Raw genomic sequence first — 26,285 nt, forward strand, 5'->3', positions numbered from 1 at the left:
CCATCTCCAGACTGTTGCGTCGTCCCAAACTCTACCCTTTGGACACTAACTCCCGGCTCCCCTCCCCCGGGCCTGGTGACCCGCTTTCTACGTTCTGTCGCTGCATTTAGTGTAATACTTCCAAAGTCCATCCAGGTTATAGCAAGAATAGTTTCATTTCTTTTCATTGCTGAAACCGTTCCTGCTAGTGTTTCTTTCAATGGCCCTGAAATATTTTATAATAAGTACATGTAATTTGCTTGTTTGCATGGTGTTGGATGTTTAGACTGTGTCCATTTCCTTAACTCAGAACCACCGTGTACGACAGTGCGGTGAACGTTCTCCACGTGAATCCTTGCACCTCAGTGTGAGCACGTCCTTGAGGATGAGGCCGTGGGTGCACCTGTGGGAACAGGGCTGTGGTGCCTGCCCGCCCCCGGCAGCTGGTCAGCAGGGCCTCTTCTCTGGTCTCCTCTGTGCTGGGCGGGCTGAGTCTCCAAGATTGACCTTAGGACTGCTTGCATCAGAATCCCAGGGGTGTTTGTTTAAAGTGCACGTTCCCAGACCTGGCTCAGAACTAGGGGAGGCCCTGGAACCCACAGTCTCTGGCACAGTGTGGTCCTTCATGCCATTTGCTGTGGGAGAGTATAATTTATGCACCAAGTTTCCTTTGGTGGCTTCAGACCCCAGGAAGGCCTCACAGGACACTGGGTGACCAAGTGACCAGAGTTACAGGAAACCAGCTCTGCCCCCACTGGACATCTGTTTAATTCTCAAGTCACAGCCCAGCTCAGAACACTTAACTTTCCATTTTACACCAGATTCTACAGCAAATGTCCAGTGGGAGAGTCATACAGGTCTGGAGCGTGGGACTAAGGCCCGTGTCCTACTGCCTAGGAGGGCAGGTGAAGGTGGCAGTGGCTGCTCTGGGTCAGAGGCCCCAGCATCAATGTCCTCAGACCCTCCAAGCTGAGGCCCGCACAACTACGTCTGTACAAGTGGGCGCCAGGCGGCATGAGGCCTCTGCTGGCCCTCGGTGCTGGTGCGCACACAAAGCAGCTACAGATTAACAGACGGGCCAGGTGAGGGGTGAGGCCCTCTGACTGCCACGTGTCCCCCACCCCCACCCCATCAGTCTTGCTCTGCAGAGAGTCCCACCTGTCGGAAGCACAGTGGGTTCCACTCAAAACCCAGGGCAGAGCTCTGCCTAAGAAGGGCTCCACGGTAAGATGTACACCTGGCCTGTCAGGACCCAGGCTTCGGAGCCCTCCTCCTCCAGGGAGCCCACCGTCCAGCAAAGACCTGAGAGCACCTGGTACAGGTGTTTCCTCCGCCTTGTCCTACAGCCAGGTTTGGGCAGGTAGCATGACGACAAGCCCAGCAGAGGTCATTTCTGCAGGTGTGGATTGTAGTCATGGCGCTGGGCTGGGCTGGGGCTGGGAGCGTGTACCCTCCCCACCCCAGGACCTGAGCTGAAGGCCAAGGAGAAACCCACCTGCATGTGAGGAAGAGCTGAAGTGGCCCGTGAGGCTTTGGCTGCCTGAGCACCACGACCACCTGCCCTTGTTCCGGTTGTTTGTACGGGTTGGGTGGGGGCGCTCTGCAGTCTCCCCTCAGAAGGCTGTTCTGCCCTCCTGCGTATGCTGTCAGTTGGAGAAAGAGGCAGTGGTGCTGTTATGTGACAGGACCCTCCCCAGACACTGAGTTCTGATGAAGTCGCCCTTGAGATGATGGTGATGGTCTTTTCAAATAGGGCTGTTTGACGCCTTATTACAGAAGCAGGGACAAGTGGCTGCGAGGATCAGGCTCTCCCGGGGGCCAGGAGCCCGGAAGGCCAGGCCGGGCATTCTTCGTGGCGATAGATGCAGACCAGGATGCACGAGGTGATGACACACCATCTGCCCTTGAGTCTAGGGTAAGCAAGCACGGGGATCCACGGGAGGAGACCTTACAGCTGAGAAAATTCAAGCACTGGTTTAATTTTCCACACACACTGGGCAGGGGCCTTCACAGTCGATTTTGAGCAAGGGGACCCAAGTCTGTAGGGCCAGTTGTGAAGTCTGTCCAAGACTCACCTGCGTGCCCTGTCCTGGCAGTTCAGCAGAAGCCAAGAAACTGGCTCAACATGGAGCCCACACATAAAGCCTCTGTGTGTATCTTGAAGATCTGTGACTGTTACCAAGGCTGTTGCCCCAGCATCATACCCCTGCCCCTCCGTTGAATGGAAACCAACTGCTCTGATCTAAGTCTCGGGAGGCAGCTGCGAAGTGAAAAAAACAACCTGTTAGAACGAACTAGGCCCAAGATGGCAGAGGATCTGCCTTCCAGTCGACCTTGAGCCTCATTATACGCTCATTGTAATTCATTAACTGCTGAACGGCACACCCACCAGCGCCAGGACATTTGACAGTTGCCACTGACAACAACCTGAAAAGCCCATACAAGGACTGGAAAGGAGAGTTGCATCAGTTCCGGGTCCAAGCCACACCCCTATTCCTGGATAAGTCAAGAGTGTACCTCCCTCTCTTCCAGATTCCCTCCCTTTCACCTCCACTCTCCTTTAGATTTGGTCTTTCCACCCGCATTGGGTGGAGAAGTTGATTGGCAGACTAGATCCCTGCTCCTCCCTTCACTGGCCATTGAATAAAGCCTGTGCTGTTCTAGTCTCAGCACTGGTTTTGTTATCTATCGGAAAAGAACGCTCCTGGCCAAGACAGCAGGTCTCAGTCTGGGCTAGGACCCCCACAGGGTCACGTGGATTCCAGAGCAAGGCAGGGGCAGGAGTCCCACCCCTGGCCCAGCCTGGGGAAGAGCTCCTCTTCAGGCTGCAGGCTGGGCCCAGGGCTTGGGGAGGCCAGGACTGCACACGTGTGACAGTGCACTTTGCGGTGAGTGGCAGCATGGGGGCTACACCCCAGCCAGACTGCACAGGCTTCCGCTCCCTCTTGAGTTAACTGACCTCTGGCCCCATGTTGTTTTGGGGTTTTGATTCGTTTTTGAAGCTGAAAACTTTCCTTCTCATCTGTCTATATAAAATTGGCTTTTCCCTCCTATATTCCTACCAAAAAGATAAGCTTCAGGGAATGTTAACTATAAGTCTGTCCCCTCGGATTTTGGAGTAGAACTGCTCACACACGACCCTCATTCTGGGCAGAGCTGGCCGCTCTGGGCGGCCCAAGTGCAGGCCCTGCTGACCATCTCCCTGGGCAGCCTCCTCCAGCAGCTAAGCTTCCCAGGGCCAAGCCATGGATGTGGGGTGTCTGTTGGCTGGTTTTCTGCTGTGGTCTCTTTCACGTACAGAAACCCAGGAGCTGCCAGGCCTCCAGCCATGTCCCTGAAGGGCTGACTGTCCATCTGGAAACAAGGTGGAAGAGGAAGGCTCCCAGGGGAGAGAGCCAGGCATGTGCTGGCCTGGCAGGGCTCTGGGTTGGGCTGTTTCCTGCCAGGTAGGCAGCAGTGAGTATTCAGTTGGCTGGGCAGACGAGCAGGGCAGCCCTGTAAGGTGAGGCCTGAGGGGCCAGGGCATGGAGGGCTAAGAGCCAGCTGGACTGAGCAAAAGCCTGTCTGCGGGCTGGGCAGTGAGGTTTGGTGCTGGGTTCTTAAGTAGGGGTATGACCAGGCCAGTGCAGGAATGGGCAGCTGCACTGAGGTCTTCCTTCCAGCCTGAGTGTAGACAGTGGGACAGGCAGAGAGCAGACACAGGGTTGAAGGCCAAGGGCAGTGTCATCAGGGCTTTTGGTGGCATCTTGGCAGGGCACAGGAGCTACCTGCATTAGTCAGCTATTGCTGTGCAAAAAATCATCCCTGAACTTAGTGGCTGTGATCATCATTATCCTTTCTCACAGTCTGTATGGATCAGGAATCCAGACAGGCCACTGTGGGTCAGTTTGTCTCTGCTCCATGATGTCTGGTGCCTCAGCTGGAACCCCTGACTCATTGCTCACTGGTCTGGTGGCTGATGCTGTGGCAGCTGGGGCCCTAGGCTGAATGCCCACGGGGGGTCTCCACATCCCCTGAGTTTCCCGTCAGTGCTGTGTCTGGGTGCCTGGTGTCAAAAGTTCAAAAAAAAAAAACAGAAGTAAGACCAACACATTAGAAATTAGTATAAGTTTATGTGCACACACCAGAAAGACAGTTTGCCAACCCACACCACTCAAACCAAAACAGGGAATGAGGCTCAGAGGATGTTATGAAGCAGCTTACACAGTGTGAGCACAGTGACTATGTGTCCTTTATTATGATTGGTTATAATATCGGAATTTTCTTAAATGAAAGGGAATTGGTTAGTGGTCACTTCACATCAGTTTTAGGGAACTATGTAAGTTTTGCTTACGATTTTCAGAGGCATAAGCAAGAACTGTTTCAGGTCAAGTTGACCTTCTTGTGCTGCAAAATAAGCTAAATTAAGCTTTGCTTATATGGCTGGTTTTGTCTGCTCAGGGAATTTTTTCTGGTTGTGTTTGATTTTAACACCAGGGCAAGTGTTCTGAAACAAGAATCAGGAGGAGCCACCCTCAGAACCTCAGAAGCCAGGCAGCACCGTGTCCCGCATAGTCTTTCGGAGGCAGCTACAAAGGTCCACCCCGGAAGGTCCACTCACTGGTGCTTGCCAGAAAGGGAAAGTCAGTAGTGCCGCCAGTAGTGTTACGGAAAACAATCTGCTATCCACCCCAACCATGATCAGACCCAAGAATCACTATCACGATTCAGCTCCGGAGGCTGAGAGGCTGTGGCCTCCCCCTTGGGGTGGTGGGCGACTTCTCCCAGTGAGGAGCGCGTGGGAGACTGGCAGCAGCCTGGACAGAGAAGCACAGTGTGGTAGGCGGTCCCAGCTCTGAAGGGGGATTAACCCAGAGCCGGGCATCCCAGATTCCAAACCTCCAGGGGCCCAAGGTGAAGGCGGGAGGCGACGTCAGAGCACTGCTGTCCTGGGCGGGGGTGCTGCGCACTGGCCAGGTATCTGAGGGGTCTCAGCAGGCTGCCGCCTGGAAGACACGGTTGGGGCGCTCTCAGCACAGCCGCCGGCCCTCAGGGGTCCTTCTGGAGGGAACAGTGTTGGTGGAAGGAGTAAGTCCGCCCTGTGGGGCCAGCCACTCCTCCCCACCTCGCGGCACCAGGGACCCTGAGGGAGAGGGTGGGGGGCGAGGCCTGGGGGCGGAATGGGGGCGCGGGGGAGAACACTCTCACTCAGGGAGGAAGCTGGGGGGCCTCGGACCACAAACACACGCTGGCGTCCGGCTCTCGGACCTGGCGAGGGATGCGAGGAATGCCACCTGCGAAGCCGGGCGGGTGTCGACCCCGCCCTGGCTAGGCCCGCGTGACCCCACGTTCTCGGGGCGCCGCGATGGACCCTCCCCGCGCGGCTCGCGGGGCTTCCGCGGCCCTCCCTCCCTCCATCCAGCCCCCGCCCCTCTACAAGCCCGCCCTCCATTCTGGCCCCCCTCCCTCCGGCCCCGCCTTCTCACCCGGGCCCCGCCCCTCTCCTGCGGCCCTCCCTCCCTCCAGGCCCCGCCCGTCCGTCCAGCCCCGCCCCTCTCCCTCCAGGCCCCGCCCCGCCCCGCCCGCGGCCCGGCCCCCGCAGGCCCCGGGACCATGGTGGTGCTGAAGGGCGTCCCCGCGCTGCTGTCCCCCGAGCTGCTCTACGCCCTGGCGCGGATGGGGCACGGAGACGAGATCGGTGAGCGCGGCAGAGGCAGGGCCTCGGGGAGACCGCTGCATCGGGCAAAAGTCGGGCGAGGCTCCCGGTTCCCTCGCCTCCCCCGGCCCCGCACGGGTCCTGGCCCACGTGATGTCCCGGCCAGGAGGCGACGGACTCCTGGCGTCCAGGAAGAGCCGGGTCCTGGGTGAGGCCACTGGTTTGGCCGTCCCCTCTTTCTTTAGGAAACTGAGGGCTGGGCGATCACGAGGACGATGGCCCTCGGCCTGGGAGGGATTGTGTCAGGGCTAGTCCAGTTCCTCCCCCAGCCCGAGGGTCCGGGGCCCCAGCGGCCAAGTCCACGCTCTGACCCCAGGCCCTCTGTGCGGCTCATACTCCAACCCCTTCCCGACGCGGCCCCGAGGGGCCACAACCGCCTGCGCCTGGGCTGTACCCTGACGTTTGCAGTGGTTTCTCTTTTCCTGGGATTGTGGGCCTTGGGCGGGGGCTGCTGGCCGGACGCTGAGCGAGACTCCAGGCAGCATTCTGGTAACACCTGCAGTTCCTCCTACACCTGCAGTTCCTCCTGCACCTGGTGCTGCCTCTCCTTCCGCCTCCACTCTAACGGGATGGGAGGCGCAACCGGCGTGGCCTAACGGGTCTGGCCGCTGACTGTTGGTGTGCGCCTGCCCACGCGGTGGGAGGGTGGGCTGCACGGACCCATCTGGGATGTCTAATCCCTCTGGCTGTTCAGTTCTTGCAGACGTGAACTTCCCCACCTCCTCCATCTGCAGGTGTGGCCCAGAGGAGATCCGTGCCGATGGTGAGCTGCTCCCTTCTTCTGAGATGGGTTGGGGAGGGTGGGCTCTGGGCTCCCCAGGAACTGCAGCTCTGCTCCCACCCCCACCAATTACTCAAGCACCCATTAGTGACCCAGGAAATCCCAGTGCCAGGACCCTCAAGACCGTCCCTGCAGCCTCCAGTCCCCAAAAGTGAGCCTTGGGGCCTCCTGCTCCATTTTGCACACAACTTAGTAACTTCTTACAAATGAGGAAACTGAGGCCTGCACCTTGTTGGCTGGCTGAGCAGTGGTCCCCCTGCCACCTCACCCCTGGTCAGATGTTCAGCCTTTGCTATGGAAACCCCCACACTGGTGACCTGGTCCTGAAGGCTCCAGGTGTCCACACACTCCATCTCTAAGACCCTCTGACCTCCCAGGAGCTAGTGGGAGGTGAGGCTGGGAGGGGCCTGGAGCCAGGTCTGGGAGGTGATGGTAGGAGCAGTTAGTGGTACTGTGGGTGGTAGAGGGTATGGGCTGGGACTGGGCTCAGGCAAGACTTGGATGCTCCCCTCAACCCCCAGCAAAGCTGTGAGTCAGGAACACAACTCTCCCTGCAAGGTTCAGGCCACTAAAGGCACAGAGATGTAAAGTGTGGGGTAAACCCAACCCCCCAGACAGAGCGGTCCTGACCCACGGGCCTTGGCTTCCACCCCTGCTCAGGGAGCTGAGCCAGCTGTGCCTGAGTTTACACCCTGGGCCAGGAGACCCGAGTGCTGTCCTGCCTATGAGGGTGGGACAAGGTGGGCCAGTGGAAAGGCCAGGATGCTGAAAGAGAAGGGGTGTCTCAGTAAATCATGGTGCAGCCCCCGGAGGTGACACACACCCCGCAAAACAAGTGGTTAGGATTCACATCGAATAGACAGGAAAGTCTCACCTTGTAGATACGCAGGGGAAAAGCAGCAGATGGCAGCAAGATTTCCTTTATGGGGTTAAGATTACAGCCAATTCTTTCTTTTGATCAGATCTGTGTTTCCCAATTTTATACAAGAAGCATGCATTAGTTTAGCAATCAGAAACCAACTTTCGGGAGAGCGGGGGACCTTGGAGCCAAGTGGGACAGGTTTGGAGGCAGCCTTGGGCAAAGGGGCCTCTTTCCAGGCCCCACTGTCCTCATCACAGGGAGGTCATCTCCAAGGCCTTCTAGGGTCAAGGAGGAGGCCCAGGTGCCTCTCCTGGCAGATGGGTGTTTGGGATCACCAACAACAACCTGTGTGGCACAGAGTGGAGTGGGGTGGGCAGGGCCGGGACAATGACACCAACATGACCTCGATAAGTGTCACCGGTCAGGCCGCAGATGCCTGAGCTCCTCATCTGTCCTGGGCGCAAGTTTATCCTTGCTGTCCGAGTTAGTGAGATCCAGTGTGGAAGGAGTAGACAGGCAGGTGGGCAGGTGGCACTGTTGGTGGCCCGAGGGAGAGGGCCGGAGTCTGAGGCCAACACTCTGCCTTCAGGCCTGGGCATCCCTCAGCTCCTGGAAGCCATGCTGAAACTGCTACCACTGGACACCTACGTGGAGAAACCGGTGAGGCCTGCATTGCGGCCCTGGGTCTCAGTTTACCCTTTGCCAGAGCTCAGGGGGCCCACTTGCCTTGGATGGTGGGGAGGACATGTGTCCCTGAAGGCCCTGATCAGCAGAGCCCTGAACTGTCACCCAACAAGGGGGTCCTGGAGGCACCCAGAGCAGGGGTGGGTGGGCTGCAAAGCTGACCCCCTCCATCTTCAGGCTGTGGTCATGGAGCTGGTGCCCAGCGACAGGGAGAGGGGCCTGCAGACCCCCGTGTGGAGGAGCTATCAGTCCATCCTCTTAGGGGCCGGCTGTGCGGTGAGTCTGAGGCCCCCATTGGGAAAGGGGTCGGGGACTCTGTGACTCCTTGGAGCCCAGGAGAAGTGAAAGACAGGTGCCCCAACCCCCACACCATGGTTGTGCAAGCTCCTGCCCTGGGGACGGCCGCCCCTGCCCCCAGCCTCCTTCCTCCCTTCCAGGATCCTGACCTACCTGTCTCTGCCTGGGGGCCCTCACCCACCCCAGCCTGTCCCAGTGGGGACAGGGGGAAGTGGAGTAACCCCTGGTCCCCATATGTGGTCAGAGGCCTCGCCCAGTGCTGCAGGTCACCCCCAGCCCTGCACGGGGCTGGGCTTGTCGTCCAGGGACCACCCACTGGCAGGTCTTGAGCAGGATATTCCTGAGAGAGGACCTGGGGCTCCCGTCCTGGACAGCAGCCCTCCCCCACAACCCAGAGCTCCTCAGATGATTAAGGGCCCCAGGCAGGCAGCCACCAAACATGGCAAACGCCTCACCCACCACAGCCCACTGTGTTCCTGCCCACCTAGTCCTTGCAGGTCAGAAGCCCCCTTGTCCAATGGGGCCTGGGTCCCTCAACCATGCCACCCTTTGCCTTCCAGAGCCCCCTGGCGAAGATAGAGAGGTTTGAGTTCTATGAGCGAGCCAAAAAGGCTTTTGCTATTGTGGCAACTGGGTGAGTTCTGGTTGGATCCTACTGAGTCCACTGGGTTCTACTGGGTCCAGCTGGATCTGGGTCAAGCATGGGGCCCGACCCCTTCCCACTCAAGAGCTCCCCCCCACCCTCGTCTCAGCCCCTGCCCTGGCTGAGACAAGATGTCCCACAGGGATTGGGACATCCCAAGGGGTGTGCCTGGCCCTGCCCAGTGGGTGATAAGAGTGGGTGGGGTGGCTGGTAGAGCAGGGGTATGGGCACCCAGCTCTCTCTGTCCCAGCTAGCGCTCAGCTCAGCTCCTTACGCAGGGAGACGGCCCTTTACGGAAACCTCATCCTCAAGAAGGGGGTGCTAGCCCCCGACGCCCTGTTCCAGGCCTGTTGAAGACGCCCCTGCCCAGAGAGGAATCTGGACCCCTGAGCCCAACAGTGCCACTGGCAGGCACGTCCAGCAGCAAGATGAACGGCCTTGCCCTGTCCGGTCAGGGGCTCTGGGTCCGGTGCTCAAATGATCCCAATTTGTGAAACTGATGGAAATTGTAGTGACTGGCCAACGTTCAATCCAGAGATTTAAACAACTCTGTCCTTACTCACAACAGCCTGTCTGGCGCCGAGCACAGTGGAGGCTATTGGGTCCCCAGAGAGCAGACCCTTCCCTGCCCACGATGAGCCCTCAGGTGGGAAGTATTGCCTCCCTCCTCCCTATAGGTTTGGGCCACCTGACTTGGCAAGTCCCTGGGTTTGGGACCAGAGCTCACACATGTAGATACCCTCATGTGGGGAGACCCCACAGAGGACCTGGGAAGGGGACTGGGGGACTGGAGGCCTGGATGGGGGCAGTGGTGATGCAGCACACTGCAGGGGGCCTGGAGATGGGTACTTCAGCTGCCTAGGCCACCCTGAGGGGGCAGGGACTTCTGCATCAGCCCCCAGGGCTGCAGACACTAAGGTGGCCCTTGAAGAGGGGACATGGGCTGTTCCTGCATCCCCAGAGGAGGAGGGCAGGTGACGGGGCTGGTCTGGGAACCCTGGAGCTGAAGCACAGGCTTGAGCTACCTGGGGCGCCCAGGCCTGTGTTCCCTCGCTCTAGTGGTTGAGCGCCTACTGAATACGCACAAGCCTGAGCAGTTCTGTGGACGGGGGTGGGGGGGGTGGGTAAAGGACAGGAGGATGCCCGGGGCTCAGGCAAAGGGCCTTCCTAAAGGAGGCCTGAGAGGCTGCAGGTTCTTGAACTGAGTCTCACGGGGTGGGGAGAACCAGCACCTCCATCAGCAGGCCGCCTCCTGCCCCGCGCCCACTGGTCTGCCTCCTCACGGCACATCAGCCTGCACTTTGCAGAACTTCCCGAATGGACTGCAGCGCACCCTTTTGTCTGGCTTCTCCCTCAGGGTGCCTCGGTGGGATGCTGTGCGTGTTGTGTGCGTCGAGGACGCTTCTGCTGCTGGGCAGGACTCCACCGTGTTGCAGCCGCGCACTGGTGCGTGGTGCGGGGTTGTTTCCAGTTCTTTTTGACTGCAGGTAAACTTCCTGTGAACGTGCGTGCACAAGTCTGTTTCTCTGGGCTCACACCTCAGGGTCCAGGCTGGGTCGGAGGGCAGATGTGTGTGTAACTTCCTGAGAAGCTCCCAAACCGTTTCCAAAGCAGCTGAGCTAGTTTACGCGCCAGCCCCAGGCCTGCCGTCCCAGCTCCTCGTCCCGTGTGCTGGGCTCCTGAGAGCTGCTCTGACAGGACTGTGGTGGTGTCGCCTCCAGTTTTCATTTGTTTCCCTGTTGATCAAGGCCGTTGAGCATTTCCTCATGGGTGGACGTGCCTTCTAGCTACTTTCTTTGCTGACATGAATGTTCAATCTCTTGCCCATTTTGGCACCAGGGCCTTTAATGATTTTGGTTACCAGGATCAATGTCATGGGGGCTCCCACCCCATCACCAGGCAGCCCTGCTGGGTGTCCTGCAGCTCAGCCAGGTTCTGACACCACCTGCCTGAGGATGCGTCAGATCCCTCAGGTTCACGGCTCAGTCTCGCAAGACTGCCCCCAGCACCGCCCCTCCTCCAGATGCCAGTCCCAAGTCCAAGTTGTCACCTGGGCTTCTGACCAACTGGCTGTAGATCGGGGGCTCCCACGACCCCTCCCTGGGCTGGACTGATTTCCTACAGCTGCTCACAGAACTCAGAGGAACATTCACTCACGAGATCACTGCTATCTTTGGATGTGACTCCGGGACAGCCAGGTGGAAGAGATGTGGGGACGGGTCCCCCACCTCTCCAGGTGCCACTCTCCCCGAATCTCCTCGGTTCACCAGCCCAGAAGCGCTCCAAGCTCAGACCTTTGGATTTTTATAGAGGTTTCATTACAGAGGCGTGGTTGGTGAAATCTTTGGCCATTGGTGAGTGGTCCTCTCCCCTTCCCGAGGTCTGGGGGTGGGGCTGCAGTTCCAACCCTCTGGTCCTGGGAGGTTCCCTGGCAGTTGGCCCCCATTCTTAGGGACCGTCCCAGGGTCCCTTCATTCCTACAGCAAAGGACACCTTTATCATGCTCATCAGGGTTTTGGGAGCTTCGTGCCAGGATCAAGGACGAAGACCAGATGCATATTTCTGATTATAAATCGTGTCGCAGTCTTTTTCACTCAGTCCAAGCTCTTGTCAGGGAGCGCCGGGGCCACAAGAAGCATCTTGGGCTCAACCAAATGCTCAGACTTGGGAGAAGAGCATAGAGCACCCTTGCTGGCCATCTACTCAGGAAGGACGTCCCACGGGGTGCAGTGGGTCGCAGCCAGCTCAGGTGTTTGGGGTGAGGGTCAGTGGGTACCGCCTCACTAAGAGCCCACGGCCCCCAGAGCCAGTGTCTCTGGCCACCGCTCTGCAGGTGCAGCGTCCAAGTTCCCGCCAGGGCTGCTGCCTCGGGGAGCCAAGGCTGTGGCTCCCAGGCGGGAGGACTGACTTCCCACCCACCAGCAATCACTCTGCATAAGCAGTGCTGCCTAATGACACCGGGACAGAGAGAGGTGACTGCAAGCTCAATGGGTCTGTTTGCCTCTGTAGGTGGGGTGAGGGGTGGGAGTGCGCCTGGGAGAGCTAGGGGAAGGGGCTTGCGGGGGACTAGCCAGCCAGGGGGCCTCCCCTCCCCTCTCCTCCACTCCTGATTCCAAGAAAGGCTAGAAGGAGCCACACCTATCGTTGGTGACAGACCCGTGGTCTGTCGCCTCTGCCAATGTCTCCTGCTCCTGAGGCTTGCATGCACTGAAGCTCACGTCCAGGTCCCCAGCTCACTCTGCCTCTCCAGCTGTGCCCTGGGTGGAGGAAGTGTCCTCGGGGGAGGGCTGGAAGGAGACTTGGCCACAAACACCACCATGGGCTCCCCAGGGCCGTGGCCACCAACGACCTTGGGTCCGAGCTCACTGGGATCTGGTCCCCGAATACCTGTACCCAAATCACTCAGGGGTGGCCCCCTAACCAGACAGAGGAGTGACCTGGAGAAGCCATGAGCCTCACGCATGCTGAGTTCAGGGCAGCCTGAGACCTGGGTGCAACTCTGGGGACTCGCAGACACTGCTCCTCGGGTCTGGGTGGGAGCAGGGGCCCCCGACTTAGCAGGCAAGGTGCATGGTGGTGAGGCGCATGGCGGCAAGGCTGGGACCTGCTCTGCCTGTGTCGGGGCAGGGTCTCAGGCTCCTCATGGGTAGCACGGGGCTGGCAGAGCTTCTGCGTTGTGGGTGCTGGGAGGCATGTTTGAGTTCTAGGGGGCTTGGGACTTGCTGGGCAACAGGAGCTCCAGGGCACATGGGGTCATCTGGACAGACCCACAGTCTCCGGAGCAGTGAGGTGTGGCATTCTGTCTTGGCCACAGAGCCGACTCTGTCTGGGCCATGGGGAGGGCTCAGGCACCAAATGCTTCCCTCTCGATGCAGGGGCCGAATGCTACCCAGAAACCCCATCTGAATTGCATGCACCCCGGCACAAACACTATGTGTGGAGTAATTCCAGTGACCCCATACCTGCAGCTGTGACTTCAGACCTGCTGAGCCAGGCCAGGCCAGAGCTGGGCACCTCAGCCAGTGCCAGCAACTGCCCAGAAAATGAGGACAGAAAGTCTGGACCCAAGTCCACTCTCATTCACCGGTGCACCTGAGCACCTGTCCACCTGTCCATCTGAGGAGTCAGACTGGGCTCCCTCCTCCCAAGACCTTTCCATTCTCAGGACCTGTCTGATGGAGCCCAGGGTAATTCCACCCTGACCACTGGCCTTTGCCACACCCCAGCCCCCTCCCAAGAGCATGGGCTCTGGGCGTGGGCAGCAGGGCTCAGCCTTGTGCTCCTGGGGGCTCTCGAACTGGGGGGCAAACCCATGGCCCCCCTTCTCCCAGACAACAGGCCGGGGCTCACAATCACTGATCTTGAAGACACATGTGGCCTCCACCTCTTTGCAAGTTTTATTTTTTCCAGCTAGGAAGGGGTTAGGACTCCCTGGGATGGTAGATGTGGTCTCGGTCCTCCTCTGGCCCTTCGAGCACCTGGTGAGATGGCAGCACCAGAGCCCTGACCCCCGCCTCCTCCTGGGGCTCCTCCAGCCAGCTGTGATACAGGCTGTCACGGTCGGGTTCAGGGCCCAGGATGTCCTTGGCACCTACGAACAGACAGATAGAGGTGTGGCCTCAGCTTCCCTCTCAAGGCCTCATCATCCAAGTCGACCCCTGGAGGGCTCCCCTGCCCTGACCTTGCTCCCCCTCCCAGGGGGCGGCTGCGACTTTTGGTGCCACAAGCAGCCCCATGAGCTGGTTGTCCTTCTCCAGAGGCTCCATTGCTCGGACACCCCAGGCCCTGTGAACAAAAGCCCCTGGGTCAGGTCCACGTGCACAGCAGGAGGCCCCAGGGCCAGCACGCTGCCACTCCCAACCCAGACCCTCGGGCCAGGTGCCCCCACCATACCCCTCATGTGCAGAGCCCAGGAAATCCCCGAGGGTGAGGGGCATGGGAAGACATCCTGGCCCAAGACCAAGGCTGTGTTGCCTGGGGGGATCCATGGGGACGGGGTTGCTCTGGGCCATGAAGACCCCTGGGGCTTGTCCGAGGTTCTGTCCTGTCCGGATGTCAGCAGGCCCCAGGCCTGGTCAGGCTGTCCTCACATGGGTGCAGGAATAGGGCACAGTTCAGAGGCTTCTCTGTCTCTGCCTTGGCCTTGAGCGGGAGCCCTGGCAGGGACTGCAGCCTGGAGTCCCCAGGCTCTGTGATCTGCTTGGTTGTTGACAGACCCAGAGACTCTCGCATCACCCCTCCCCAAATCTGCTGGACAGGACCTCTCCTCCATCCACCAAGGCCCCCAGCTCAGGGAGGCCCCAAAGAGGGTGCAGCAGAGGAGTTCAGGAGGGGCTGCTGGGGGCACTCACTCCTTTGTGTCCTGCTCCATGCCGACTTTGCCTTTGGTCTTGAGAAGGACCTGAGAGAGAGAGGCCACAGATGTAGGCTCAGCACAGTCCTCAAAGCGTCTAAGGTCAGAGAACAGCTCCAAAGCCCCCTGGATCACACTTGCCGACTCCATTCCACCCCTGCCTGCCCCTCCTGGGCCCTCTGGGGACTGGCTGGGGGCCCTGTGGTTTCTGGGAAGACTTGAGGAAAGCAGACGGGTCACACCCGCACCACCTGTGCCTGACTGGTGGCCTGAGGAGGAGGGGCCAGCAGGGACAAGAAAGCAAATGAAACAAGGGACCCAGTGGAGTGAGTGCTTCCCAGCAACTATGGGTCCTCCTGTGTCTCCCTCTTCAACTGGTCGCTCCCAGGTGAGCAGGGCTGAGTGGCCTTGAGCCAGGGCGAGGAGGTGACAGCCCCAGCACAGTCCTGGCCCCAGACAGTTATTGACACCCAGCACAGCTGAGCAGTCCTTGCCTATGGAGGTGCCCTGGGCTTCACAGCACAGGCAAGTGTCAGCAGGCCCCCTCCCCGACCTGGTCACCTGGGGTCATGGAGGCCCCCCCCCAACCTGGTCACCTGGGGACATGGAGGCCCCCTCCCCCACCTGGTCACCTAGGGTCATGGAGGCTTGTCCATCAGACCCCGAAGAGGGGCTGCTCTGAGTCATCCTGTGTCCCCCCAGTGCCCACAGTACCACCCAGTACACAGGGCCTGCAGTCTTCAGGTCCAGGGCCGGCCAGGTGCCCTTCTCCACCTGCCTGCTGGCTAATGGGGGAGCAGAGGGGAGGCTGGGGAGGAACCCACACTTACCTGGGGTATCAAGACTGAGCCTGCCTCCCACGGCAACACAGCCACCAGGCCAATGACCAGGAGGAGTCTGGAGGACCAGAGAGGAGAGTGAGAGGTGGGCGAGGGGCTGCTCCAGCCCTTCCATCTCCAGACAGGACGCCTGGGGCCAGGTCCTGGCCAGGTCCACGGGTAGTTTACTGTCCCCCTTGTCACAGACCAGGACACTCAGGCATTGAGAGGTGGGACCTTGACAGACCCCCACCTACTCCCAGCCCCCAACCCCCAGGACCAGAGGCCACTCTCCTGCCAGCTGCCCTGCATCCCTCACTAGGGGCAGACCCCACCCTGCAGGCATGGGCCACCCGCTTGGACCTGATGATTTGAGCCCCACCTCCAGCTCCAGGGCCTGGCCTGGGTCAGTGCGGCCCCCAGCGCCCCACGTTCAGGCGCTGGTGGGGCTCGGGCTCAGGGCTCAGCTGTTAGGGCGCTCTAAGCCCTCAGCACCCCTGCAGTCTTGCCCTGTGGCTCCTCAGAGGCAGGTCCCAGAGCCGTGGACAGACAGCAGGTCCAGTACCTGGGCAGGAAGCCCAGGAGGCGGGAAAGGCGAAGTCTCTGCCTGGACATGGGGGAGGCCGGGAGCGCCCACAGGGAGAGGAGGTCAAGGACCCAGCCTGAGCAGGGGTCTGAGGAGCAGCGGCCGAAGGTAGATGTCCAGAGATGTGCACAGGGCGGAAGGTGTTGGGGACTCAGCAGTGAGGAGGCCTTACCCAAGACGGCAGTGTCGGGAGAGCAGAGGACGGACAGGAGACACTGTGGGGCACGTGCCTGGTGCATGTGTGTCCATGAGCATGTGTGACTTTCAAGTCGTTAAAAACCAACACAACAGGCCCCAGGTGGAGTTACTTATGCTAAGCCCCATATCACCCAACTGAGACTGAATTACAGTCTGGGCTCTCCCAGTAGCAGACTCTTAAACCAGTCAGTCCGGAATCGCTGGGTCAACACTGGTGAGGTGGGTGGCCAGAGACCCCGCCACCCCCTGAGGGAAGTGACCTTGCAGTCACCCAGAGGCTCTGCTTCACATCCCCTCCTTGTTCCTGCTCCCTCTGCCTGTAAGTCTCACTTTGTAATGAAAGCTCCTGCTGGATGGATGCTACCAGATTCGAGTAGATTTTCGAGTAGATTTTTGCTTAAATAAACTCAGAACGCTTCATATGCCCTGGGTATCTTCAGCAGTCCGCGTGTGCAGTGGGCTGGGCCAGGGCTGGGGAGGGCCGGGGAACGCAGGGTCAGCAGGGATGGCCAGCCAAGGCTTCCTACATGACGTCCCGCTGGCCCCAGATTCCAGCCCCACAAAGACCTTCGCTCCTTCTCCGGGTGACTCAGCACATTGGGGTGAGGGTTCCCATGCACACTGAGGGGCCAAAGGGTGGGAGCATGCCCTGGACTGCAGGGCACTGGCCTGGTCTAGTTCAACTGCCCTGCCTCCCCTGGGTACCGACCCCCGGACAGAGGCCGGTTCTGCTACTTGGTGAGGATTGAAATGGGGGCCTGGGCCTACGTGTCTGGACTTCACACCCAGCTCCACACTGCTCAGCCACATCAGGAAGCCACTTTGCAGGACAGAAGGCTGCTGGACCGGGGAGCAGGGGTGGCAGTGGTGAGCACGGGGCAGCCTGGCTGTGGGCCCCCTGAAGGCCCCTCTCCAGGCAGACAGCTCTGAACACCAAGACTGCCCACCTCTCTATAAAGGCCGCATGGCCTCTTGAACAAGATGGAGTCCCTAGGAGAATCCCCAGGACAGGAGGGCCAGAGAGAGCTCCGGCCCAGGGGAGGGACACCCTACAAGAGGGTAGGGGAGGAGAGGGGAGACCCCTGAGGGAGGACGGCCTCTGACTTCAGGGTCCAGCAGGAGCCCCCATGCTCCCTGAGCCTCCAGCTCCCAGGGTGACGTCCCTTTGGGCTCTGCCTGCCCCTCCCCCAGCCCCTGCCAGCCTCCAGCCCCTTGGTCTTGACTACCCCCCAGTCAGACCTGCCTCCTTCCAGCCTTGTGCTCCGCACCTCCTGCTCCAGTGGGTGATTCTCCACTGGGTCAAGGGACCCCCAAGGGGCAAGTGTACTCTCTCAGAGGGGCCACAGGGGCTGCCTTTGGAGCTGGAGCCCAGACGCAGACAGATGGGCAACAGTTACTCTGGGAGACTCGGGAGGGGAGGTCTGCCCCAAAGCCCCAAACACCCGGGAGGAGCTGGCGCTCTGGGCAGCCACAGCCAAACACTGGTTTGCAGACAGAGAGCCCTCACCCCTGCCCCTGGATCCAGGCCGGGCTGGGGACACAGGTGCCCAGGGGCTGGTCCCTGAACCAAGTGACTGAGCAACAGAGGTGCAGGGTCTGGGTGGGGACATGGGCTCACAGGTGCTGGGCATTACCTCTTCATTTCAGGGTCCTGTTCTCAGCGTAGAGGGTGCTCTGGGGGACCTGTAGCTCAGACCCGGGTAGCCAGTGACCCAGGGATCCAGATGCCAGGCCTCGCTCCTCCCCACCCAGCTTCTGGAGGTTTTATGGCCCCCATGTGGGCGTGTCTGGACAGAAGTCCAGGCAGTGGAACCTGTATCTCCCAGGTCCACCCAGCCCGACCCCACCTACCTACCTGCCACCCTGGAATCTGCACCGCCTCCACCCCGCCCACAGGTGTCCTGATGCTGCAGGCCCTGGGCTTTGTCCCCTGGGGGCATCGGGCCCCCAGGGGGCTGACTGCTCCAGGAAGACCTGCCAGCCCGCCCTGCCCGTGGGGTGGAGCTCTGCACCAGGACTCCTCCAAACTATGCCGGTTCACTGAAAGTTCTGATAATCTAGTACTGAACGCAAGCAATGTCTGACTCTTGATCCAACATTTCCATATGGTTAGCATGCATAATAGCTTTTCTAGTGAAAACCCGCCCCCAACGGTGAAACCCAGGACGTGGGAGGCACAGAGAGACCAGCCACACCACTCCCGATGGGCTGGGCGGCTTCGGGGCACAGCACGGCACGTAGTCCTAAACCCCCAACACGCCACGTAGCACGTCCAGCACTCAAATCATCCTTGTGAGGAGTAATCATAACAGCTCACCCTGCTTGCACTGAACAGACTCAAAGTCACTCATTACACGCTCCTCCGTTAGCCACGAGGCCTTGTCATCGGACCTGTTCTCATCCAGGCACCTTGAAGCAGTGGACAGGCTACCGCCCTAATAATTGCTCGTGGTCCTCGCATCATCTGTATTGTTTTGCTTAGAAAATTCAAAAGACGAACGTGCTCACGGACAAACCGTAACTCTAGCCCGCAGGCTACCAACATCTCTTCCACAAACAGCAACGTGGTGACACCAGCAATTCTTACAAACCTAGCCCTGCCCCCAGCAATCTGCATAATGGGAATCATTCGTACTAATGAAGCTGAGTCCCCCTAGAACTGAGTTGCCTTACTGACTTTAACCTCTGCACCCAAAACTTTATTCCCTTTCTTGTCCCCTCTGACCTCAATCCTGTGCTGACTGAACACTAGTCACCCAGAGTCAGATGACTAAGAACACGGCTGTTGATAACACAGTTAAGGCACTAGAATTGCTGGTGTAGACATCATCATTAAAACCCAGGCTCTCCCCCCAGGGCAGGGTGAGCCAACAGACCCCAGAGCCACAGACCACCTGGCGGACTCCTGAAACTAGATTAAGAAATGTCACGGAAATGTTACAGATGTGTCACAAAGCTGTGACTAATCCCAGTTCTCCGCTCTTCCCCTTTAGCAAAATCCCCTAAGTCACAGACCGAGGAGGAGTGGGTCTGAGACTGTCTCTCCCGCCCTTGCTCAGTGCCCTGGGATAAACCCTCACTTTGCTGCACACACCTGCTGTCAGTTTGCTTTCTGCTCCGCCGGCACAAGAGCCCTGGCTGGGTTAAGGCACTGCCATCTTCCTCGTGACCCAACACCAGTGTCATCCAAATAGTGGTCAATACAGTCATCACCGCCTTACACTCTCTCCAGTCATTCGTCAAGATGATACAAGAGAAAGGAGGAGGGTGCAGGCAGGTCTCGGTTGAGTCCCTGGGATGCACCGCCCTCAAGTGAGAGTCCTTGGAAAGAGTTCAGGAGCAAGCCACAGATGAATAAAGGTAGATTTATTGAGGGAGATGTACACGGGAGTGGGGGGAGCTGGTTAAATTAAAGGTAATACCCTCTGTAGACAGAGTTCGGGCTGCCTTGGAAGGTGAAGGGGCAAGGGTATTCCCAGGAGCTGGGGCACCTCCCGCTTTTGACCTTCTGTGGTCAGCCTCAGGTGTCCTGGCGCCCGTGGGAGTGTCATTTATCAGACTAATGCACTACAACGTGTATCATGAAGCTCAAGGTCCACTGGAAGTTAAGTATCCTGCCGTCTTGGGCCTCAAGGTCTACTGGGGGTTGAGTCTTCCGCCGTCTTGGTGCTAACTGCTGTGTCATTCCTTCAGTGGCCTTGCCCTGCCCCCTTCGCTCCTGTCTCAGTAACACGGTGAGGGAAACATACACATCATATAAACAATATTAAACCACCATTTACATGAGAGAAACCCTCATAACTCTCCCCTCATTACCCTGTCTACTCCCATCACTCAATCCCAAAGTTATTTGGGGGCCTATATGTGGTAGATATAGTTTAACAAAAACATTAGATTGTGAATCTCACAACAGAAGCTCAAACTTTGTTATTTCCCACAAAAGTATGCAAATGCCTAATTCACGCCTCCAGATTTAACAATATGGCTTTTTCAAACTTTTAAAGGCTGGAAGTAATTCCTTGGTCTTAGGAACCAAAACACTGGTGCAACGCCAAATAAAAGTAATACATTAACTTGCCTCTTCTACACAAATCACGCTATTTATACTAACTTTGCCAACTATAATAACCACCTCCAACATCTCAAAAGAAACCTATGTCCATTTTATGTAAAACCATGATCTCATATGCCTTTGTTACCAGCTTAATTCCCACAACAATATTTATTTCCTCAAACCAGAAAATAATAATTTCCAACTGACATTGAATTATTATTCAAACCCTAAACTATTAATTGGCTTTATTTTTTTTAATTTCTCTTTTTTTATTGAAGTTTAGTTGATTTACAATGTTGCGTTTCTGGTTTACAGCATAGTGATTAACTTATACACATATATATTATTTTTCATATTCTTTTTCATTATAGGTTACTATAAGATATTGAATATAGTTCCCTGTGCTGTACAGTAGGACCTTGTTGCTTATCTATTTTATATATAGTAGTCTGTATCTGCTAATCCCAAACTCCTAATGTATCCCTCCCCCAGCCCCCAACACTTTTCCCCTTTGGTAACCCTAAATTCATTTCCTATGTCTGTGAGTTTGTTTCTGTTTTGTAAATAAGTTCATTTGTATTATTTTTTTTAGATTCCACTTATAAGTAATATCATATGATATTTCTCTGTCAGACTTACTTCACTTGGTATGATAATCTCTAGGTCCATCCATGTTGCTACAAATGGCATTATTTCATTCTTTTTTATGGCTGAGTAGTATTCCACTGTGTGTGTGTGTGTGTGTGTGTGTGTGTGTGTGTGTGTGTGTGTGTGTGTGTAATATATCTTCTTTATCCAATTATCTTTCAATGGGCATTTAGGTTGCTTCCATGTCTTGGTTATTATAAATAGAGCTTCTATGAACATTAGGCTGCATGTATCTTTCTGAATTAGAATTTTCTCTGGATACATGCCCGAGATTAGGATTGCTGGATCATATGGTAACTCTATTTTTAGTTTTTTAAGGAATATCCATACTGTTTTCCATAGTGGCAGCACCAAACTACATTCTCACAAACAGTGTAGGAGGGTTTACTTTTTTCCACACCTTTTCCGACACTTATCATTTGTGGATTTTTTAACAATGACCATTCTGGCTCATGTGAGGCGATACCTCATTGTAGTTTTGATTTGCATTTCTCTGATAATTAGTGACACTGAGCATTTTTTCATGTGCTTATTGGCCATCTGTATGTCTTCACTGGGGAAATATCTGTTTAGGTCTTCTGCCCATTTTTTTGATTGGGTTTTTTTTTTGTTGTTATTGAGTTGTAGGAGTTATTTATATATTCTGGAAGTTAAGCCTTTGTCAGTTGCATCGTTTGCAAATATTTTCTCCCAGAGTGTCTTTCATTTTGCTTATGGTTTCCTTTGGTGTATCAATTGGCTTTAAATTAGACCATTTCTCAATGATATTCATAGAAGTAGCACTTTTTGTTACATGGTCAATTATAGAATTCTCAATATCATACAGACACCCAGACCCAAATAATCAATTTCCAAGCACCTACTCACATTTATTATCACCATACTAGTTTTAGTTGCTGCCAACAACCTTCTCCAACTTTTTATCAGATGAGAGGGAGTTGGAATCATGTCTTTTTCATTAACTGGACGATGACACAGTCAAACAGAAACAAACCCCACTGCCCTCCAAGCAATCTCACAAACTGCGTTGGCGACATTGGATCATTAGCTTAACAGCATGGCTCTTGCTCTACTTAAACGCATAGGATTTACAACAAATTTTCATCCTTAACCTTAAATCACTCTAATTTAACCCTCACTGGACTTCTAGCCTGATTTTGGCTCCACCCACGACCCCTACTCCAGTGCAGCGCCCCATTGCAGCCCCAGCCCCAGCCCCACTCCACTCTTGTAACAGGAGTCTTCTTACTTGTCCGTTTTTATGCACTAATAGAAAACAGTAAAACCACCCAAACAATAGCACTGTGCCTAGGGGCTGTCACAGCAATCTGTGCTCTCACCCAAAATGATATCCAAAATATTGTTGCCTTTTCCACCTCAAATCAGCTGGGCCTCCTAGTACTAACTCCGGGGATTAACCAACCCCACCTGGAGCATCTCCACACCTGCACACATGCATGCTTCAAAGCCGTGCCATTGATACGCTCCGAGTCTGTTATTCGGCATACAGTGAACAAGATACTCAAAAAATAGGAGTTCTGTGTAAAGCAGTGCCTTTTACCACAACGTCCCTTATCATCGGAGGGCTTGCATTCGCAGGAATACCATCTCGTACAGGCTTTACTCCAAAGACCTAATAGTGGGAACCACTAACCCATCGTCTGCCAGCACCGGAGGCCTGTTGGTCGCTGTCATTGCCACGTCCGCAACAGCAGCCCACCGCACTTCGGGGACAGCCACGCGTCTCCACGCTAATGCTAAATAACCCACCCCAGTCAATCCTAGTAACCAGCTGTGAACTGGCAGGGTCCCCTCCACATTCTGCACCTCCAGCAACATCGCTCCAACAACTACCCCACAAATGACAGCCTTGCTACTTGAAACAAATAGTCTTTGCCGTGACTACTTCAGGTTCTATTCTGGCACTCAGAATCAGCCTTACAACACAACATCTAACATCTGATTCTTCTTCAAACCTACTCAAATCCTCTAACCTTCTCGATACTCTCCAACCACCACACACTATCTGTCACATCTAAATTTACCAGCAACATCCCTGCAGGATATAATTTGACTAGAAAATGTTCGACCAAAGCATCTCTCTCTTCCAAATAAAAATCCCTGCACTAGTGTCAGACTCAAAAGGCTTAATTATGTCGTATTTCCTCTCCTACGTTGTGACACTTAACTGTAATCCTATTTAACTTCCACGAGTAACCTCCAGAATAACCAGAACACTAATTAGTAGTGGCCAACCAATGACAGTCACCAGTCAAGGACCAGAGCTGCACAACGCAGCAATGCCTGCAGCTTCCTCACTAAAAACCACCAGTGTCATGAATCACTCAGTTCCTGTCCCACTAAACTTAAACGCAATCTCTACTTCCTCATCCTTTAAAACAGAAAGGATCACGGCATGCTCCATTATTAACCCAAAAGGAAACATACACAAGACAGTTTTGTTAGGAACTCAAACCTCAGGATACTGCTCAGTAGCCACAGCTGTTGTAGAATCAGAAACCACCAACATTCCCCCAAATAAATTTTAAAAACCATTAAGCCCAAAAACGATCCACCAAAATGTATTACAATACCACAACCAGTTCCACACTCACAATCAACCCAAGGCCACCATAGCAGGTGAAAGTTTTCCAGAAAAACCTACAAAACTTTAAATAAATACAAACTATGTCATTCTTATTCTTACTTGGAATGTAAGCAGGGTTAATTACTTGAAAAATCATCATCATATTTCCACTATAGGAACACTAATGACCAACACTGAAAAATCCCACCCATTAATCAAAATTATTACAGGACATTTATTGATCTACTAGCCCCATCAAATATCTCATCAGGATAAAATTTCCATTCCCTGCTTGCTATCTGTTTAATTTTATGAACCTTTTTTTTCCTATTGAAGTATAGTTGATTTACAATGTTGTATTAGTTTCCAGTACACAGCACAGTGATTCAGTTATACATATATATGTATATATATTCTTTTTCAGATTCTTTTCTATTATAGTGAGGTGGGAAGCCCCATGAGAAGACCGGCAGGACCCCCAGGCAGGGCCACTAGTTTCCCACCAGCTCCGGTTCCCTGACCCAGCGGCATTATCTCGCTTTTGTGCTTCTGTAAAACAGCTTGCTTCTAAAAAAGCAGAACTTACCCTTAAGATTCTATTGGTTCCCAAAGCTCACTCCTGATTGGCCCATTTGTAACACCTACTCTACATATGGCACGAACCTAGCTTACTCCTGATTGGTCCATTTCTATCACTTCTGATTGGTCCATTTCTGTCACTCCTGATTGGTTCATTTCTAACACCTACTCTGCATATGATGTTGCAAAATGTTGCAAAGTCTTGACTGGTAGCCTATAAAAGCCTGTGTAAACCTACAAACGGGGTCCAGAGCTTGGAGTGTTAACACCTCTAGGCCTACCGGCATAATAAACCTGAGTTCTCCAACCCTCTGAGTGCTGCTTGGTCTCTCACCAGGGTCCAGGTTGCTGTAACACTGAGCTGTAACACATTTTGCTGTAAAAATAGGTTATTATAAGATATTGAATATAGTTCCCTGTGCTATACAGTAGGACCTTGTTGTTTATCTATTTTATGTGTAGCAGTTTGTGTCTGCCAATCCCAAACTCCTAATTTATCCCTCCTCCCCCTTTTCCCTTTGGTAACCATAAGTTTGTTTTCTATGTCTGTGAATCTCTGTTTTGTAAACAAGTTCACTTGTGTCATTTATTAGATTCCACATATATGTGACATCACGTAGTGTTTGCCTTTCTCGGCCTGAATTACCTCTCTCAGTATGACCAACTCCAGGTCCATCTAATTTTACACATCTTAACAGGGTTATACCTAGCAATACATTATTCATCAGATAAAATAACTATCTTCTCATCTGTAACCCATATCTTCTGGGATGTAAACAACAGATGAATGATTTGATATTTATATACAAAAGGACCTTTCATAGTCTTGGTTTGCTTACCTAGAATAATGAAATACTTTGGAATAAATTCAACAAAAGAAGCACAAGAATAGTGCTGAAAAAAATCACAGATCTAAGTAAAGGGAGAGAATTTCCTTCTTCATGGATTAGAAGACTCAAGTCTTTGCTAAGATGGTGATTCTCCCAAAACTGATCTATCAGTTTGATGCAATGCCTATCAAATTCCTAGCAGAACTCTTTGTAAAAATGGACAAGTTGATCCTGACATATATATGAAAATGCAAATGACACAGAAAGGCCAATACAATTTCCAAAAGGACAAAATTGGAACCCATACACTACACCATTTCAAAACTTACTACAAAGCCGCAGTGATAAAAGACATGCTGTAGACATAAAGACTGAGACACAGATCAGGGAAATGGAATTAAGGGTCCAGAAATAAGGCCACCCATGTATGGACAACTGGCTTTTGACAAAGATGACAAGACAAGGGCAGTGATTTTAACAAAAGATGCTGAGACAATTGGATATTCATATGTGAAAAGAAAAAAAAAACTTAGACCACACACAGAAAAATTATCTCAAAATGCACCACAGGCTTAAATATAGAAGTTAAAATTATAAACCCTCTGGAAGAAAAAACGAGAAAATTTTCAAATCCTTGGTTTAGGTAAATAGTTCTTAAACACAACACCAAAAGCATGACACATAAAAAAGAAAATCGATTCACTGGACTTCATCAAAACTAAAACTTCTGGGAGAAGGTATAGCTCAAGGGATAGAGTAAATGTTTAGCATGTACAAGGTCCTGGGTTCAATCCCCAGTACTGCCTCTAAAAGTAAATAGATAAATATACCTAGTTAACTCTCCCCCAACTTTTTTTTTTAATTAGAAACTTTTGCATTTCAAAAGATACTATCAAGAAAGTGAAAAGATAAGTCACAGATTGGGAGAGACTATTTGCAAATTGTATGTCTGATAGAGGGTTTGTATCCAGAATATACAGGTTTTACAGCTCAGTCATAAGACAAACAACCCAACTGAAAAATGTTTGGAACATATGAACAAACATTTCACCAAAGACATACAAGTGACTAATAAATCCATGAAGAGACATTTAGTTATTGGTGGAGTAAAATTTACGGTTTTAAGACAGGACAAGAAAATTTAAGCATAACACACTCCCTGTCTGTATTCAGCCCTCCCTGACATGCTGTGTGCGTCACCCAGACCTCCTCTAAAGCAAGATTGTCTGTCTCAATGTTCCCACAAAGATCAATGTTCCCCTCTTCATTCTTTTCCTAATTCTGTAAGGGCCATGGTGACCTGCAGTTCCTTTCAGACGTGTACATCTGGACTGTGTGTCTTTGGTGAACTTTATATAAAATGTCAGTGTTGGCTTGATGAGTGACCCTTTGCGTGAAAATATATATAACTGTGCCTTCAACTTCTAACAAATGGAACAGTCCTCAGAGTTTTCTGAGTTATAATCTTCAGGTTGGCTGGAATAAAATTCTCTGTTTCTCCTGTAGACCAACCATTGGTTAATTTTCGTTGACATTAGTTAGTTAGTTATCAGGGGAACAGATGCAAACCACAGTGAGATATCACCTGGCCTACTAGGGGACACTGGGTCAGTGTTGGGAGCAGAACTGTTTCCTCCCCAGATTCACGTGTTGAAGCCCTAACGCCCAGTAGCTCAGAATGTGACTGTGTT

The 26,285-nt window shown here is 54.0% G+C and overlaps 2 protein-coding genes and 1 long non-coding RNA gene across 19 annotated transcripts; 1 reads left to right on the forward strand and 2 right to left on the reverse strand.

Annotated features, from left to right (window-relative positions):
• Window positions 1–4,071: 4,071 nt before the first annotated feature.
• LOC116666885 lies at window positions 4,072–6,193 on the reverse strand. Of its 4 annotated transcripts, none has more exons than XR_004323693.1 (2): window positions 6,069–6,193; window positions 4,072–5,019 (listed from the first exon to the last, which is right to left on the reverse strand). It is a non-coding gene; the product is annotated as an uncharacterized LOC116666885 (long non-coding RNA). The 4 variants fall into 4 exon arrangements; XR_004323690.1 differs by lacking the exon at window positions 6,069–6,193 and adding an exon at window positions 5,227–5,472; XR_004323692.1 differs by lacking the exon at window positions 6,069–6,193 and adding an exon at window positions 5,195–5,472.
• On the forward strand, window positions 4,927–23,641 carry FUOM (fucose mutarotase). 13 transcript variants are annotated; one of them, XR_004323688.1, is made up of 8 exons: window positions 4,927–5,046; window positions 5,524–5,656; window positions 6,369–6,437; window positions 7,907–7,977; window positions 8,179–8,277; window positions 8,859–8,932; window positions 9,220–9,352; window positions 9,510–9,586. XR_004323688.1 is itself a non-coding variant. In XM_032490581.1 (8 exons), the coding sequence occupies exons 2-8, from the start codon at window positions 5,572–5,574 to the stop codon at window positions 23,624–23,626; spliced, it is 549 nt and encodes a 182-aa protein (XP_032346472.1). In that variant the 5' UTR covers window positions 4,927–5,046; window positions 5,524–5,571; the 3' UTR covers window positions 23,627–23,641. The 13 variants fall into 13 exon arrangements, 12 of the variants coding, with proteins under 12 accessions (XP_032346472.1, XP_032346471.1, XP_032346470.1 ...); XM_032490581.1 differs by lacking the exons at window positions 8,859–8,932; window positions 9,220–9,352 and adding exons at window positions 10,299–10,428; window positions 23,610–23,641 and having other exon boundaries at window positions 9,510–9,587; XM_032490580.1 differs by lacking the exons at window positions 8,859–8,932; window positions 9,220–9,352 and adding exons at window positions 10,299–10,428; window positions 22,198–22,250 and having other exon boundaries at window positions 9,510–9,587.
• Window positions 13,316–19,141, reverse strand: PRAP1 (proline rich acidic protein 1). 2 transcript variants are annotated; one of them, XM_032490586.1, is made up of 5 exons: window positions 18,991–19,141; window positions 15,125–15,191; window positions 14,293–14,342; window positions 13,623–13,726; window positions 13,316–13,532 (listed from the first exon to the last, which is right to left on the reverse strand). In XM_032490586.1, the coding sequence occupies exons 1-5, from the start codon at window positions 19,104–19,106 to the stop codon at window positions 13,363–13,365; spliced, it is 507 nt and encodes a 168-aa protein (XP_032346477.1). In that variant the 5' UTR covers window positions 19,107–19,141; the 3' UTR covers window positions 13,316–13,362. The 2 variants fall into 2 exon arrangements, with proteins under 2 accessions (XP_032346477.1, XP_014409784.1); XM_014554298.2 differs by lacking the exon at window positions 18,991–19,141 and adding an exon at window positions 17,531–17,702.
• Window positions 23,642–26,285: the final 2,644 nt, after the last annotated feature.

This window comes from Camelus ferus, chromosome 11 (assembly GCF_009834535.1).
Source record: "Camelus ferus isolate YT-003-E chromosome 11, BCGSAC_Cfer_1.0, whole genome shotgun sequence".
In the NCBI taxonomy this organism is placed as follows: Eukaryota; Metazoa; Chordata; class Mammalia; order Artiodactyla; family Camelidae; genus Camelus; species Camelus ferus.